The sequence below is a fragment of the Chrysemys picta genome, chromosome 2 (genome assembly GCF_011386835.1).
Source record: "Chrysemys picta bellii isolate R12L10 chromosome 2, ASM1138683v2, whole genome shotgun sequence".
Taxonomy (NCBI): Eukaryota; Metazoa; Chordata; order Testudines; family Emydidae; genus Chrysemys; species Chrysemys picta.
Window position 1 is genome coordinate 195,510,491 of NC_088792.1, and position 16,491 is coordinate 195,526,981.

The 16,491-nt window shown below is 41.4% G+C and overlaps 1 protein-coding gene across 8 annotated transcripts in view; it reads left to right on the plus strand.

Moving 5' to 3' along the window:
* RTTN (rotatin) overlaps nucleotides 1–16,491 on the plus strand; it is a 179,007-nt gene that overhangs the window by 35,948 nt on the left and 126,568 nt on the right. For 7 of the 8 annotated variants that reach the window (XM_065585178.1, XM_008164415.4, XM_024102084.3 and 4 more), the window contains 6 exons: nucleotides 2,541–2,653; nucleotides 4,796–4,922; nucleotides 6,845–6,970; nucleotides 11,792–11,908; nucleotides 15,431–15,570; nucleotides 15,829–16,000. In XM_065585178.1, the coding sequence (XP_065441250.1) occupies nucleotides 2,541–2,653; nucleotides 4,796–4,922; nucleotides 6,845–6,970; nucleotides 11,792–11,908; nucleotides 15,431–15,570; nucleotides 15,829–16,000 (795 nt within the window). The remainder of the gene's footprint in view (nucleotides 1–2,540; nucleotides 2,654–4,795; nucleotides 4,923–6,844; nucleotides 6,971–11,791; nucleotides 11,909–15,430; nucleotides 15,571–15,828; nucleotides 16,001–16,491) is intronic. The other variant, XM_042860404.2, reaches the window with a different exon arrangement.

A 16,491-nucleotide genomic window follows, 5' to 3' on the forward strand; every position in this document is an offset into this window, starting at 1 on the left:
GTGTTTTATAGTGTTAAATGATTCCAGTGTGGTATTAACATGTCCTCTTCCATGACCCAGTATAAAGTTGTTTCTATTTGTACAGACTACTACATTCCTTGTTCCATTAATAAAGGCAATAGAGAGAAGTTACATCAGGCACAGTACCAAAGAAGTCTAATGTTATTTGTGGACAGAAGTATCATCATGTAGTTAGAATGCTGAGTTCATTCATCAGTTACATACACAGATTCAGAAACTGAATTTATGTCCTTGTACTTAACATTCAACTTAACTAGCTCTTAAAATTAAAGTTTAAATGATTCATATTTAATACCTAACTCTAAAGGGTTAGCCTTAACAAATGTACAAAAATATAATTTTATGTTTTGATGAGATTAATAAAGTTAGTTCTAGTACAGATAACACTGCTCTACAGCCAAAATGCTTCTGAAATAAATGTAGTCAAACTTTACTAATTCTGGGTCACTGAGAACGAAAATGATGCTTAAAATTGTTGATTGGCTCTAGTTTTCAAGATATGCTATTGGGTCAGTATATACGACCCTGGACTTGGGAATGGCGGAGGATAAGTGAGTTATAAAGGGAAGGGATCTCAATTTAAACCAGAAATGACTAAAATACATCTTTGACTGGATCTATGAATAAATCTATGACTGGGTTTGGACAGTACTTGCTTTTTAGGCAAAACAATGAATGATGCAATCTGAAGCCAGTATTGCGTCATACATGATATGAATTGCATCATGTTATTCCTAGAAGTCATGGATGATGCAATCATAACGAAGCTTACATCACTCTGCTGAACAAATTGCCCTATATCAGCTCTAGAAATCCTACTGTGTCATGCTCTCTTATTTGTCAGTGTTTGATTTTGCAAAGGGACACATCTCTGTTTAGCCAAAGTGAGCAGAGATGCCTCGTACTTGTGTGAACAGTGCAGATAACTTCTGCTATGTTTGTGCTGAAGTGACTTTTGCATCACAAAAGCCCAGTATAACCACTATGGTTAAGAAAGCCTATCATCTTTATTTTGGCTGCAAAATTGGAGATCAGGACAAGAGGTGAGCCCCACACATATGCTGCAACACTTGTGCAACAAATCTTTGCCAGTGGTTGAACAGGAAAAGGAAATCTATGCCTTTTGCAGTGCCAATGATTTGGAGAGAGCCAACAGATCATACCAGCAATTGTTACTTCTTCATGGTGCCTCCAGTTGGGAAAGGTGTGTCAAAGAAGAAAAAGTGGACTGTGCATTATCCAAATATTCCATCAGCTATACGCCCAGTACCCCCCGGAGAAGGACTGCCGGTTCCTGATGCACCAGAATCCTTCTCACTTGAGTCAGATGAGGAAGAGGAAAAGGAAGAAGATGAAACTTCTGGTCCTGAACCATCAATGTCACAAGACCCACATTTTCTCCCATCCTCCTCCTCTGAACCACACCTCATAACACAAGGTGAACTGAATGACCTTGTCAGGGATTTGGAACTACCCAAGAGTAAGGCATAGCTGTTGGGCTCCAGACTACAGCAGTGGAATCTCCTGGCAGGTGATGTTAGGGTTTCCATGTTCCGTGACAGTCAAAAGGATCTTGTCCCATTCTTCTTCATGGAAGGTGATCTTGTAGCCTTCAACAACATCGATGGTGTGATGGCAGCCCTCATCATCGTTCACGATCCAGATGAGTGGAGACTGTTCATTGATTCATCGAAGACGAGTCTTAAAGCTGTTTTACTGCATAATGGCAATGTTTTGCCATCAATTCCAGTTGGTCATGCAGTCCATATGAAGAAAACCTATGACAACATGAAACAGCTTTTGAGGTGCATAAAGCATGACCAACATCAGTGGCAGCTTTGAGGCAATTTGAAGGTTGTTGCTCTCTTGCTTGGTCTGCAGACTGGATACACAAAGTACTGCTGTTTTCTCTGTGAATGGGATAGTCGTGCAAGAGATTCCCACTACATCAAGAAAGATTGGCCACTCCGACAGTCATTGGAGCCTGGGAGGAAAAGTGTTCACCACTTGTTGAATCAAGGAAGATTTTGTTACCACCCTTACACATCAAGCTGGGTCTGATGAAGAACTTTGTCAAAGCCATTGACAAAACACAAGCAACTTTCAAGTACCTCCGTGGAAAATTTCCAAGATTAAGTGAAGCTAAGATAAAGGACGGTGTCTTTGTTGGTCCTCAGATACGTGCACTTCTTCGAGATGATGCATTTGACCATGCACTGCGTGGCAAGGAAAAGACGGCATGGAAACCCTAAACATGGGCATTTGTACTCGCTAACATGGACAATTGATCACATTGTTGTAATTTGTTTTAAAAGTATTTAATAGTAACTGTAACTTGTTATCCTGGTTAACCACATGGAATGGTGTTATTTTCATTGCAGAGGGAGACTGAGCCTGGCAAGATGTAATTAGTGGATACCACAAAATTTTCTATTGAATGTAATTTTTCAGAATGTATAGAAGTAGCTTATTTTTTAAATTAACATTAATAATTGCCTTTTTTTTATTTTATTTTTTAGGGAGAAAAAAACTTCTTTGAACTAGTGGAATTGGCAGATCAGGCCCTAAATAGCCTTCCTTATCATCAGCACTTTCCCATGCTTCAGGAAATCATCCATATTTGCTTGAATATGTAAATAAATTATTATTTTAAATTATTACTGTTTGAGGAAGTACACTGTTTTATTTGTATAGAAGAACTGTGTCCCATATGTTGCAGGTAAAGTGTGGGATCTTTACTCATTCTAGATTATGGTCTTGTTCCCATCATTAATTTATCCAGCCGTATCTTAAAAGAAAAGAGCTGTGCAAAGTTTTGTCACTAAACTAATTACAAAAAGGGGTAGAGCATTTGGAATTTTTTTTTTAAAAAGGCATCTCAATGTATTTGAAAGTCGAAGCCACCATTTTAATTCTGACATTAGTTGAAAACAGATTAGAAAGTAACTTTAAGGAGACTTGTTTAAGGACAACCTGGCATAATTTTGCATTTGAAGCTTAAATGTGATAATGAGGAATTTGGGGAGTAGCCCTTAAAACTTTTTTCTGGTAAACTTTCTCTCTCCTGGGCTGTTGTCCCTCCTTCCCCTTTTGACTGACTTCTGCTCTGATCCCCATTTTGGATATTTTCCAGAGATGATTTTTTTTTAATTTTTTTACTGCAGTTGTTCTGCTAGCATAATTTTTAGAGGAAACTCTTTCTTGTGTTGTAAATTCCAATGGGAGCTTATTTACCAAATATCTTTTTTTAAACGTACAATAGGTAAATATTTCTGCTAGTCTGTGCTTCCTGAAAAGGAGATCCTGCATTGTAGTCTTGGTATGAAATTCAAATCTCAGGTGGCTAGTTATACTTCAAAATTCTTTTCATGGCCAGCTGGTATCAAAGACCGGGGGATGCTGTGCCTTGTGTGGTCCCACCTACGCTCTGCCCCCAGACCATCTCCTGCTTCCTGTTGGGGCTCTGCAGCTCTCCCCCATGGGCAGAGCCCCGGGCTGGGGCTGGTGCCGGCCAGGGACCCTGGGCGATGGGAGCTGGTGCTTGCGCTGCCAGTCTGCCCAGTTTTGGGGGCGGGATGGCATGCCACGCCACCTGGCACTCTGGGGCTCGGTGGGGGAGCCACACTGCCCACTCAGTGTACTGGTGCTGGGTGCTGTGCCTCCCTCCCAGCGCTCTGGGGCTTGTGTGGGGGAGTGCTGCCCAGCGCTCTGGGGCTTATGGGGCGGAGAGTGCTACGCACCCGCCCAGCGCTCCGGGACTTGGGGGGGGAGGGGCCTCTGGTCACCTGCCTAGCGCTCCGGGCCTTGGAGGGGGGATATGCCACCCACCCGGCGCTCCGGGGCTTGGAGGGGTGCCACCCACCTGGGGCTTGGGGCACTCAGGTGGTCCGGGGCTGGGGATGGGGTTCCGGTGGGAGGTAGCAGAGTGGGATGGGTGGGACCTTGAGCAGAAGGGGTGGGCCAGGCTGGGGACTAGCCTCCCCGAGCCCAGGATTCACCCTCTGCCCCTGACTCTTTTCATTTTAACATACGTAGTTTCTTTGGAAAACTGGTTTCTGACAATTGTGAGCAAGGTATGAAGGCAGGAAACAACAAATTTCATAGTCCGAAGAGACATTTCTCTTCATGCTGCCTGTCAGAAAATGTGAATTCCTCTATTTTCTGCTGCTAATTAGGTTTATATCTGATAAATGTTTATTATTGCTAGTGGATTTGTCACTACCTATTAGTGCTAAGGAATCACTTTAAAAAGTTGTGCTCCTTTTTTCAGTATCCATTGCAATCTTGAGATCGACTTTGCAGTTTTAGTTATGTTGGCTCACTTATACGTACGTTGTTTTGATCATGTGCCAGATTTATACAACTTAAACATAACTAAAATGTGAAAAATATCACAATATTTTTACATTTTTCAAATTCCCCAACCAGGATTATTAGTCTGGTCATCTATAGTGCCACATTATATCAAGGTAAACTTAAATGAAATGTGCACAAATGTGAATATAAGTATAATAAGTTGCAGTTTTACAATGTTGGAGGAAAATTCAAAATGACTTCTGAACTCTTTGTATATTGAGTCATTTCTTCTTCAGGATGACCATCTGCACTTCAGAAGGAATGTTGCCTGTGTGCCCTGCAGTACACTGGATGTCATGATAAATTTTGCAGAAGTCCTCCATGTCTTACTCTGTAAAACAAGCATGTTTATCAATATGGTACAACAAACCATATAGCAGCTAATTTATCTTGGATATTTAACTGTTTCCACTTGTAGCTGGAAGTCTGCCCAGGCTAACCCATTGCTACAGGCAGAAAGTCAGAAGGTGCTTCTCCATCTGTTGTCCCATCCTCTGCTGAATATAAAAACTGAAGCTTACCATTGCTGTCTGGAAATTGTTAAGGTTAGAGCTACATATGGGTTTTGTAATGTTTTCTTTGAAGAAAATGTGGATTTTTTTTGTCATTTATCAGTGGTTTTACAGTTTAGTCTGTTTCCAGTCTGCTATATATTGATTTGGATTTGAAGATTGATGTTTTATTTGTAAAAGAGTGATGTTTAACTGGTTCGGCTATAGATCATACTACATATAGTGGCAGGGGTTCATGGAGTCTGGGATTCATATTGTTTGAAAAATCAAAATAATGTGTTTAGCTTTTTTTCCAAAAACCCTCTCAATAGCCTGCATCTCATTAATTTTACCTCCCTTATAACAGCTTAAAATGTGATATTTAAATTAATTTTAGATCACAAATGAGTTATGCAGTCTAATTAGCTTGGATACTGAAGCTAGACTTGGTAGGTTCACTTTTGTTTCTGATCATTTTCACTTCTTGGTCCTTGTGCATTCGTGCAATGTCATTTGAGTTGACAGCTCTTCTAGGAAAGCTTTATTTATATAAAAAGTTTACTGAAAGTATTAATAAAGACGCAAACATATTTTGTGAATCTATATTCAAGTAATTGATGAAGGATCTCTTTAGACTAATAGATGACCTGAAAAAACAACAAAAAATCGTTTGTGTTCTTTTTCTTCTTTATGACTTAAACACCCTGTTTAAAGTGTTTAATTTAAGACAAGTCAACCTTTTTGTTTACATGTATGTACCTAATTTTGACTTTAAAAATATCAGGAATATTAAATCTTATCTCTTCATTTTTCTGTGGATATGTTTTATGGGTGACTCATACATGTGGTTTGATAAGGAGTTTCTCGTCCTTTAGCCAAAGGGATAGAGTTGCGAATTCTGTAAAACGTAGCTGTATTCTGAAAAGTGACTAAGTAGAAATGGCAACTTCTTACTTAAAAGCTTACTTCCTGCTTGTATTCAGAGTTGTATTTGTTCACTTTAGTGACAAATATATTTTTACTGCTTTTTACAATTCTGTCTAAATGTTAACTCTTCCAAAACAACACAACAGGCAGAGAGAATTATGGATTTGTTTTCTCTATGAACAGAACTGTTTACTAAGTTTCAATCATTTATATTTGTGCAATCCAACTGAAGGCATTGGTTGTACATGTGTGTCACTGAGTGGTTCATTTAACTTATAATATCTGCGTTGAGTTTCACAGACAGAAGTTAAAAATCAAACATCATTGTACTTGTTAACAGATGGAAATCCTTTACTCAAACAAAAAACCCCTCAGTTCCTGCCCCAGAGAGATCTTTGTCTTCCGTTTGCCCTACCCCCCCATGTTTTCTAATACATGGATTATATTTGTCTAATCTAGCTTCTGCAGAGTTTGGGAAAATATATGCATACTGGATGAGATGCATATTGTATATTTAGTTTCTGATTCTTTTTACTAAATCTTCTTTTAGTAAACCCCCCTCTGGTTTTATATTTAGGAATTTCACATGGACCATTCCAGAAAGTTGAAATGACATTCAACCTTTAAAAAGAGTTCATGAAGGATCAGTGTCTACAGCCTACTTTGCTTGGGATTCTCAGTCAGGAGGCAAAGGTGTCTACTTCCGTAGCGCTCCGCTTTCAGGACTGTGGTCCTCTGAAATGCTCAGGAAATGCCCAATTAACCTCAAATGAGAATTGAGTTACCAAGTTGTCACAGCAGGAAAGGGGGAAAGCAACAACCTGTAAAGAATAACATATTTGTATTGTCATATAAATTTATGAAGCAACAGTAGCACCAACATTTATTCTGTAGCTCCTGCATGCTTATACTTTGCATGGTAATTGGGGCCGTTTTAGCATAGTCCTTATCCCTGAAACACGCAAAGTGAGAAATAGCATCTGCAAAATAAGGTATAGAAATGGGAACTTACTTGAATTTAGAAATTAACCATTTACTTTTTTTTCTAGGAATGTTTGGGTATCCATAATGTCACAAAACCTGTGTCTTCAATTTGTCATGGAGTTCACTTTCTTCTTCATCCAAAGGTTTTATATGAAGTCTCTACATTTGGCCTCCAGGAGTCCAAAAATGAGGTACAATATTTAAAATAATCTTATGGGTTGACATTTATGCATGAAGGAATGGTCCATCTCAATATCGTTAATGGAGTTTTCAGTCTTGGGAGATGGAAAGATAATTTTAACTTCTCTTCAGGTATTGTAACAAAAGAGTTAAAAGTACTTTTTACTGAGAACATAATAATAAACCGAGAAATAAAGTTAATAATTACACTGCTTAGTTTCTTGCATACTGAAAAGCTGTATATACAGAGAAGCTGTGCAAAGGATTCTTTCCTGTACGTGTATTAAAATACAGATGAAATTAATCTGGTTTATATCACTAGATAAAAATCTTCTCTAATGCATTGATTTTATTGGGAAGATACAGTAAAGAGGAATGTTTTGTTTTGTTTTGTTTTTAATCTTATTATCCTGACTTGCAAAATATCAATTTGCAAAATAATACTCTAAGTACTAGTATAACATTAATAGCAAATAATCTTAGGTCCTGATTCATCAAACACTCTTAAGTTTGCTTAAATTTAAGCATGTGAATAGTTCTGCTTAAAAGAAAAGGAACTACCCATGTGCTTATTGCAGGGGTAGGCAACCTTTCAGAAGTGGTGTGCCCAGTCTTCATTTATTCACTTTAATTTAAGGTTTCGAGTGCCAGTAATATATTGTAACGTTTTTTAGAAGGTCTCTCTCTATAAATCTATATTATATAACTAAACTATTGTTGTATGTAAAATAAACAAGGTTTTCAAAATGTTTAAGAAGCTTCATTTAAAATTAAATTAAAATGCTGATCTTACACCGCCAGCCTGCTCAGCCCGCTGCCAGCTTGGGGTTCTGTTCACCTAGGCCGGGCTTAGCGGGGCCTGCGGCCGGGATGCCGGCTGGCAAGGGGCCGGCAGCCGGGACCCCAGACCTGGGGGAGGTTCAGGGGTCAGGGCAGAGGGCTGGGTGTGTGGGGGGGTCAGGGCAGAGGGCTGGGAGCGTGTGGGGGGTGCAGGGCAGAAGGCTGTGTGTGTGGGTTCAGGGGTCAGGGCAGAGGGCTGGGGGTGTGTGTGGAGGTGCAGGGCAGAAGGCTGGGTGTGCGGGGGGTTCAGGGGTCAGGGCAGAGGGCTGGGGTGCTCGGCTCGTGGGAGTGCTCCCAGCCCCCTGCCCTGAGCGGCTCATGGCAGGGGGCTGGAAGGGATATGCCCTGTTCCACCCCCTTCCCCAAGGTCCTGTCCCTACCTCTTCTCTGCCTCCTCTACGGAGCAGCGAGCATGCTGCCACTCATCCCCCTCCCCCTCTGAAGGCCATCAGCTGATCGGCGCAGGGAAGGAGAGGAAGAGGGGCAGGAAAGCACCACGCTGGGGAAGAAGCGGGGGAGGGAGGAGGCTTGGCTCCCGCAGGACCAAGCTCAAGCTTCTGTCTCCTGCCCCCGCAGGGGAGAGCGGTGGGCGGGGGGAGGCTGAGTGGGGCTGTGGGCCGGGACCGCGGCAGGCAGCAGCGTGCCACTCAAAATCTGCTTGCGTGTCGTGTTTGGCATGTATGCCATAGGTTGCCAACCCCTGGCTTATTGTATAAATGTTTGAAGGATTGGGTTCATAATTTATATTCATTCCCTGGATCTAATTTAGAACTGATGTAAATTAATTGAAATAAATTGAAATTTAGTTGAAATCAATGTAGTAGTACCTACTTTCTAGTAGATTTGGATTTGTTGTCTGTCGATGGTTAAGGATTCTCTTAAAGCTATATGTAAGCAACATTTAACAGCTTTCTTTAGCTGCAAATTTGCTTAAAAGCATTCTTTAAAAGATTAATACCTTTAAGAGGCTTAAGTAAAATTTTGTTGCAATATATACATTTTGTGCATGGGTTTTCTAATACTGTAAAAGAGCAAGTACAGTAAAAGCTGTGTTATCCGGCGCTTTACCTACCAGAAAGCTCTAGAAACCGGCATTTCTGATATCCATTAAAAGTCCAGTTGGCACGGGGCTGGCAGGCTCCCTTCCAGGCTCCCCAAAAGCGGCGACATGTCCCTGCTGCTCCTAGGCGGAGAAACAGCCACGAGGGCTCTGTGCATTGCCAATGCCATGCCCCGATCACTGGCTCCGCAGCTCCCATTGGCCAGGAACCACACCGATGGGAGCTGCGGGGCGGGGGCGGCGCCTGTGGGCAGAGGCAGCGTGCAGAGCTGCCTGGCTGAGCCTCTGCTTCGGAGCAGCAGAGACATGTTGCCGATTCCGGGGAGCCACCTGAGGTAAGCGCCGGCCAGATCCGGCACCCCGAAAGCTCTCCTGTGCCCCAATCCTCTGCACTGAGCCCCTTCCTGCACCCAAACTCCCTCCCAGAGCCTGCGCCCCACACCTCATCTCACTCACCAGCCCCTAGCCCTGATCCCCCTCCCGCACCCAAACTCCCTCCCTCCATTGATAAGTGTAACTCTTTGTTAACCGGAATTTTTGACTAACTGGCACACCCCATTTCCCCAACATGCTGGATAACAAAGCTTTTTACTGTACTGTGATTTCTCTTATTTAGATGTTTCTTTAAAAATGACTCCAGTTCATTTTGCTTAATGAAATGAGAATCACATGGCAATTTGAATCTTACTTTTGGAAATATAATTTAAATTGTGCTGAAATTATCGGACTTGGAACGTGTACACCTCTACCCTGATATAACGCTGTCCTCGGGAGCCAAAAAATCTTACCGCGTTATATCGAACTTGATTTGATCCGCCGGAGTGTGCAGCCCCGCCCCCCCGGAGCGCTGCTTTACTGCGTTGTATCTGAATTCATGTTATATCGGGTCGTGTTATATCGGGGTAGAGGTGCTCATATATATGCTCTTGATTTGATGCTGTTCTTTTTACCTTTAAACAGGTAGCATTCTTACACTTTTCCTAAGCATCCTTCTAATAAAATATATACACTTAGATAAGATCTAGACTTACACTTTTCCTGGGGTTTGGGTATATTGATGCACTTCGTTATTTAAGTTAAGTTTCAGCTTTAAGCTTTCAAGCACTTAACATCAGGGAGACTTAACAGAAGATCCCTGGATTCCCATGTAGAGTCTAAGAATTTCCTAGGCTGAACCTCATTCTGTAAAGGATAAGTTAGTGAGTTATGGTTATCTGCTATGGCTGTTAAATGTTTTTGTTGTTGTTTGGAGGGAGTGGGCATCTACCTTTTGCTACATAAACAGCCTGAAAGCTTTGATAGGTCTTTACAGTGTAAAGAAGGCTGGACTTTCAGAAGATAGTGTTTCTCCTTGTTGCCATTAGAGCAAAAATAGCATTCAACGCTTAAACTCTTTGAAACATATACAGTTATTGGTGATTGTTGCAAGTGTTATGCGGGTCTTAGGCCATGTGTACACTTTACTGGTGTAGAATTACTGATAAACTGTGCCAGCAAAACATGCCTATTGGGTAAGATGCGTGTATAGAAAAGAAACAAAACAAGCTATACCAGTAAAAGTGCAGCTTTGTCAGTTTACCTGTGTCTACACTGAGGACTTCTGCCTGAACAGCTGTGCTGATAAGGGATCGCACTCTTCACACCCCTGACCGATGTAGTTATGTCATCAAAAGTCTGTAGGGCAGACATAGCCTTAGCTTGCTTTGTTTGAGAAACACAAACAACTTGCTATCTTTAGTAGTGTTTGAGGAGTAATTTTGACTATTTTCTTGAAGAAAGACAAATGGTCATGCAAATAGCTTTAAATCACTCTGGGGAAAAAACAGTATGTCACGGCAGATTGAGAATTAAATGTTCCAGAGAAGTACAGTCAAATAAGAAGGGAAAGAGAACTTGTTGTATAAAGCCAGAGACTGAAGGAAAGTAAGAAAGAGGCCAATAGGTGTCTGAGTTCATAGTGACTCATTTCTCTGAATGAATAATACTTTCAGTGCTTGAAAAGATTCATTAGTATTTGAAAAGAATATGAAGTGCATTAAAACTTCAAGAGTCTAATTGTGGCATTTAATCACTAGTGTAAATAGGAGGTGGTACAGAGTTGTGTTGCCACATGTACTGGTTGCAGAGGAGTTGTTTCAGGAAGAGCAATACCTCCCTTCATGGCTATGTGCACAAGTTGGCTCAATTTTGAACCATCATTTGGAATGATTGAGCCTGCTACCTTTGGTGCAACCAACCTGCTCTGTGGAATGAACAATGGCCTCCCCTCTCCCCCTCTTGCCCTTTTGGGATGAATGGAGGGAATTATACCATCTAAGCTCAGAGACTAAGGGTTGCAAGCAGGGGCGGCTCCAGGCACTAGTGCAGCAAGCACGTGCCTGGGGTGGCAAGCCGCGGGGGGCGGCCTGCTGGTCGCTGTGGGGGCGGCAGTCAGGGAGCCTTCGGTGGCATGCCTGCGGGAGGTCCGCTGGTCCCGCGGCTTCGGCAGCAATTTGGCGGCGGGTACGTCAAAGCTGCGGGACCGGCGGACCTCCCGCAGGCATGCCGCCGAATCTGTGTTACCAGTGGACCTCCCACAGGCGCGCTGCCGAAAGCCGCCTGACTGCCGTGCTTGGGGCGGCAAAATACATAGAGCCGCCCCTGGTTGCAAGTCCTTGCACGAACTGTATAAGGGAGAAGTAACTCCTTGCTTGTTCCCTCTCTGTGGTCTCCTGTAAGGGTCTTTTGCAATCTAAGCTCAAATGTGGAAGACAATACTAAACTAGCAAGTAATAGAGTCTAGTGCATATTGATTACATTTAATTACAGATGTTTTCTCCTTCAAAATCTATTTTAGAAAGCACAGCTTAATTTCATACTGTGGGATCAACAAATTGGCTTAGTCACTTTCTTCTTTCTTTATTACATTATTTTATTCTTTGTTGTTGAACAGGTGAACTCTGCTGCCAAGGCCATTCTACTGTATCTCCTGCAGGGGCGATTGATGATGACAGCACTCACCTGGAACAAGTTTATTGAGGCCCTCTATCCCATCATTCCAATTTTACAGGTACATGAAGCTTTTTTTTTAAAGCACAGTTTATCTTGAGCTGAGGTTGATTACTTTATCATAAGAACACTTATACTGCAACATTGTCATGTTACACAAGGAGAAGAAAATTCAACAAGGTAAAGGGTGGAATAGATGAGCAAGTAATATTCATTTGAGCAGGCCAAAATATATGAGTGTTTAAATAGGGGACAGTTTTGTATGTATCCTAAGCAAATATGGGAAGTTCATTGCAACTGAAGAATCTGGTACGCCTGTAGAGATAAGACAAAATGGCAGACCATTCTTCCCTGTGTCAGTTCAGAACCCAACCCTTTCCATCATTCCACATTCTTGCCTCTAGGCAGGGCCGGCTCCAGGCACCAGCCTGGCAAGCAGGTGCTTGGGGCAGCCGCTCCGGAGAAGGGCGGCACGTCCAGGTATTCGGCGGCAATTCGGCAGACGGTCCCTCAAAGGACCTCCCGCCAAATTGCCGCTGCAGATCGCAATCGCGGCTTTTTTTTTTTGGCTGCTTGGGGCGGCCAAAACCCTGGAGCCGGCCCTGGTTCAGGAAAACTGAAACTTTAATGTATTTCTAACATATATCTCAAAGTATTTTTTTACAAGTTTTTCTGCCTTCAAACCTTCCAGACCAGAGGAACACTAAAACAAAACAAAAAACACCAAACTGTAAATGGATAAAACCCAAGAAGTTTTCCCTTAGGAAATCTTTTTAGGATCAGGGTCTCATATACCAGAGTTTGGAGCTTTAGTCTCTGTTTTTTATTCTATTATTTGTCTGCTTTTTTTTGCCTGAGAGATCTTAATGTAAAGGAAAATACAACAATTTTTATTGCAGTTATACAACATTCTCATCTTTCAGAATGGAAAAATACCAAGTGTCTGTCTTTCCTGTCAGTGATTTGATGTCAAGATTAGAGACCAAAAAGTTGTGCAGTAGCTAACCACATGATCTTATTTGTTTCCCTTATGCTCCCTCCTCCTTTTGCTTGTCATAGGATTTATTTAGACTTGAATTTTGTAGTTAACTGTATTTGAAATTGAGCACAACTGGGAACAAATGTTCATGTCCTGAAACAAATGTTCATGAAGTGTCTATGGTAGAAATTACAGTTGTGTTAGTTAATATGTAGTTATCAACACTTGTTAGACCATGACTGAAAATTCCGGTGTAGATGAACACACGTTCACTTATGGCATACTGCTCAAATGAGATTGCAAGCTTTTTGAGGGAGGAACTGAACTTTACTGTTTATGTAGTATCTAGTATAATGGACTCCAATATAGATTGGTGTCTGTCAGCGCTACTACAACATAGATTGTAAAAATAATAAAGATCTGGCCACTTTTGCTTTATTTTCCCTCATTGTTTTTTGCGTCACTAAGTTTGGACATCTGTGGGAAGTCCCTGATTATTGAAATTTCATGTAATTTAGTGCACTACAGACCTAAATATTCTTACTATGTTTTGGCACGAATGGACTGTCCTCCATTAGGGTAGCTTGTCTTTTTGAAACTCTTATTTTTTCTTGATTAAACAGCCAGTCTCCATGCCTTGCTTTTTAAGTCAGGGTTTGTCTACACTGCAGCTGTGGGTATGATTTGGCGCTTATGTAGATGTACCCACACTAGATGTGCTATAGCTAACTTGCTAAAACCAGCAGTGATGATGCAGCAGCACAGGCTTCAACATGGTTTGTCCAAGCTTCCCCTTTCTCACCCGTGCATTTCCCTATGTATGTACTTGCTGGTGCTGCCTCATCCTCACTGATTTTTTTAGGAAACTAGCTAGAGTACAACTGGTGTGGATATGTCTACACAAGCTATAGGTTGTATCCCTGCTGCAATGTGGACATGCTCTTTTAGAGCAAAAGGTATCCGCTTATCTTTACTCCCTGTTCAATCCAACAAGAACTCTTGCCCTTCTCTTTTCTCCCGTATCCTACTTGCTCCATCCCATCCTTCATATCTGTTTCTGGTGCTAAAATCTCCCTTCTACTACCTTCTAATCCTACAAGCTTGTACTTCATGTTATGTCTGACTCTTCTTGATTCCTTCCTTTTGCCTAACCTTTAAGTGCTATCTATCTCCTCAGTTACTAGTTGTAAGCACACACTGTTACCTGTCTTCCCCCATTTTCCTTTACATTTCTTTCTTCTGGGCCTGCTTTTCTTCCTACATCTCCCTTTTCCTGAACAGTGGTTCCATATTTTTCCTATTTTAGGCATTGATCCTTTCAGTGAGCTGTGTAAGAATAGACACTTTCATGGAGCCTAATCCAAGCACTGGGGCCTCAGATTACAATCTCTTCAGTGCAAATAATGTCCTGTTTGTGATTTGCTATGCAAACGTACGGTGCAGTGATTTTTGTTAAATAGCTAATGGTGGGTTGTTTTATCATGGAAATGAGCACTTTTGTGAGTGCTTTGAATATATTCTCTCCCCAAAAATGTCTAGAATTATTTTAAAACAATTTTTTCCAAGCTATTAACTTTTTTAGGGCTTTGCAAATTAAAAAAAGGTTAAAAACTACTGCTGTAGCCCTCCAGGCTAGAGGATCCAACGTTCACAGGCTCAGAGGGTGCTGTACCCTATGTCCCCTAAGTGATGGATAACTAAAATGTCTTTTTGCTTTTATAGTACCCAAAGTCCATTGTCTCAGCCTCAAGAGTCAGGAAGGATTTCTGAGGTGCTTGCTAAGCTGCCGCTAGTTAGCTTGATTGCTTTGTTTACCTTATATGTAAATATTCTTTCCTTTTCCTCTTCCTGTAATCAAGCCAGTCAGACAGGTGAATCCACATATCTTTGTATAAGGCAGCCTGGATTTATGCACTGCCTCCAAAACACATTTTAAGAACATATTTCCAGCACACACACACATCTTTGTACACAAACTGTACATAAATCAAGCGATGATATTTGGGACCAGCTTGTCACCAGTTTATGTATGATACTTTATGGCATACCTTTTAGATGCACACTATGACAACAGTGTTTGTGGAGGGGATAGTGAATATGTCAGGCCTGATCTGAGTTACAATATGGTTGGCCTTCTGCTAGTGGGCATTGAGGAACTCTTACAGTCACACCTGGTTTTTGTGGAAGCATTTTATTTTGCAGAATTAAAATGATTAACTTCATGAAACAAAGTGATAGTTGCCTAAATAGTCCTTCTTCTTCTATTGTCTTAAAATAGGTGGCGTCCTATTTTTTAAATTACTGGGTTGTAAGAATTCAACTTTGGTGTGTTCTGGAAAGGTAATCATTGTCTAAACTTTAATTAGAAAGTGTGTGAGGCAATTCCTTCCCCAGATGTGCTTAGAGGGAAGAAGCATAGATTTATGAGCTGCTTGCTTTATGTGCACTTCCAAGACTGTTTCATATGAAGTACTTAGTACAACTCAATAAAATCTTACCTAGAAAACATAGTTTCCATTCATACAATTTTGTTTTTTTGTCAAAAGTAGATATGCTTGTTTCTTAATTAGACAAACTGGTAAATAGATTTTTAAATATTTTTAGGGGTATGCAGACACAGAAGAGACACTGGGTAACTGCATCCTCAGTCTAAGCGAAACAGCTTCTGACAAAGGAGAAGGGATTCTCCCTAGAACTACTAGATTAAGGGCTGCTCTACGACTTCTCTTCTCAAAAAAGCAGTTGTGAGTAGTAATGTCCTGTAATAACTTCAGCGTGTGATTGATGCATGATATTAGCAAGTCTAACCTAAACTGTCAAGACTGATTTAATTGATTTACAGTGAGGGCTGATTTGAAATGTTGTGGGTAAATGATAAATAGAAGTAAGTCTTAAGCATTATCAGCGTGTTTTCCTGAAATTTTCAAACTCTGTGTGTAGATCTGAAGAGCTAAAATGCCCCACTGAAAAGAACCGTGATCCTTAGTACTTTGTTTCCTTAGAGTCCGTTCTGTGGCACTGAAACATCTAACATTCCATCTCATGAATGAAGAAGGGGCCAGCCTGAAGCGCCCTCTTTTGCATGGTAGTGTTTTCTCCAGTGTTCCTAACTTGTTTATTGTGGAAAGACCTATTGAGCTGAAGTTGGATGATGCAAAAGGGTCCATTTTTAAGGTGACCAAAATGTCTTTTTAACATATTTTTGTCATTCTGTCCTTTTTGAACTGCTTATTAACGTCATGTGGGAAGGCTGCTGTATGTCAATTATTTCACCTTCTGCAGGTTTCAGTAATCTTTTCCCTTGAATTGTCTTGCACTTTATAAATAAGTCTGCCAGAGAACCTCTACCCTACAAACTTTAAGAGTAGCTTTTATGTTATAAGATATGTAATGGGGTCGCCTCTCGCAAGTGCCCCCTTCTGGTCCGGTGTGAGCCTTCCATTTCTTAGTTCTTGGAATGGGATGGCATCCATCTTTCGCTTCTCCCGTGGAGACACTGGCCTCTATAACAGTCCAACAGGGCCCATCACAGAACACTCCATTGAGGTGTCCTTTTCAGCAGCCCTCCCGAGGCTCAGTCCTTAACTAGATCAATAGGGCCCATCGTGGTACCCTTGCTTGGTCTGGCTAGGTTCTGGGCTCAGTCCTTGCTTGGTCACTGCAGC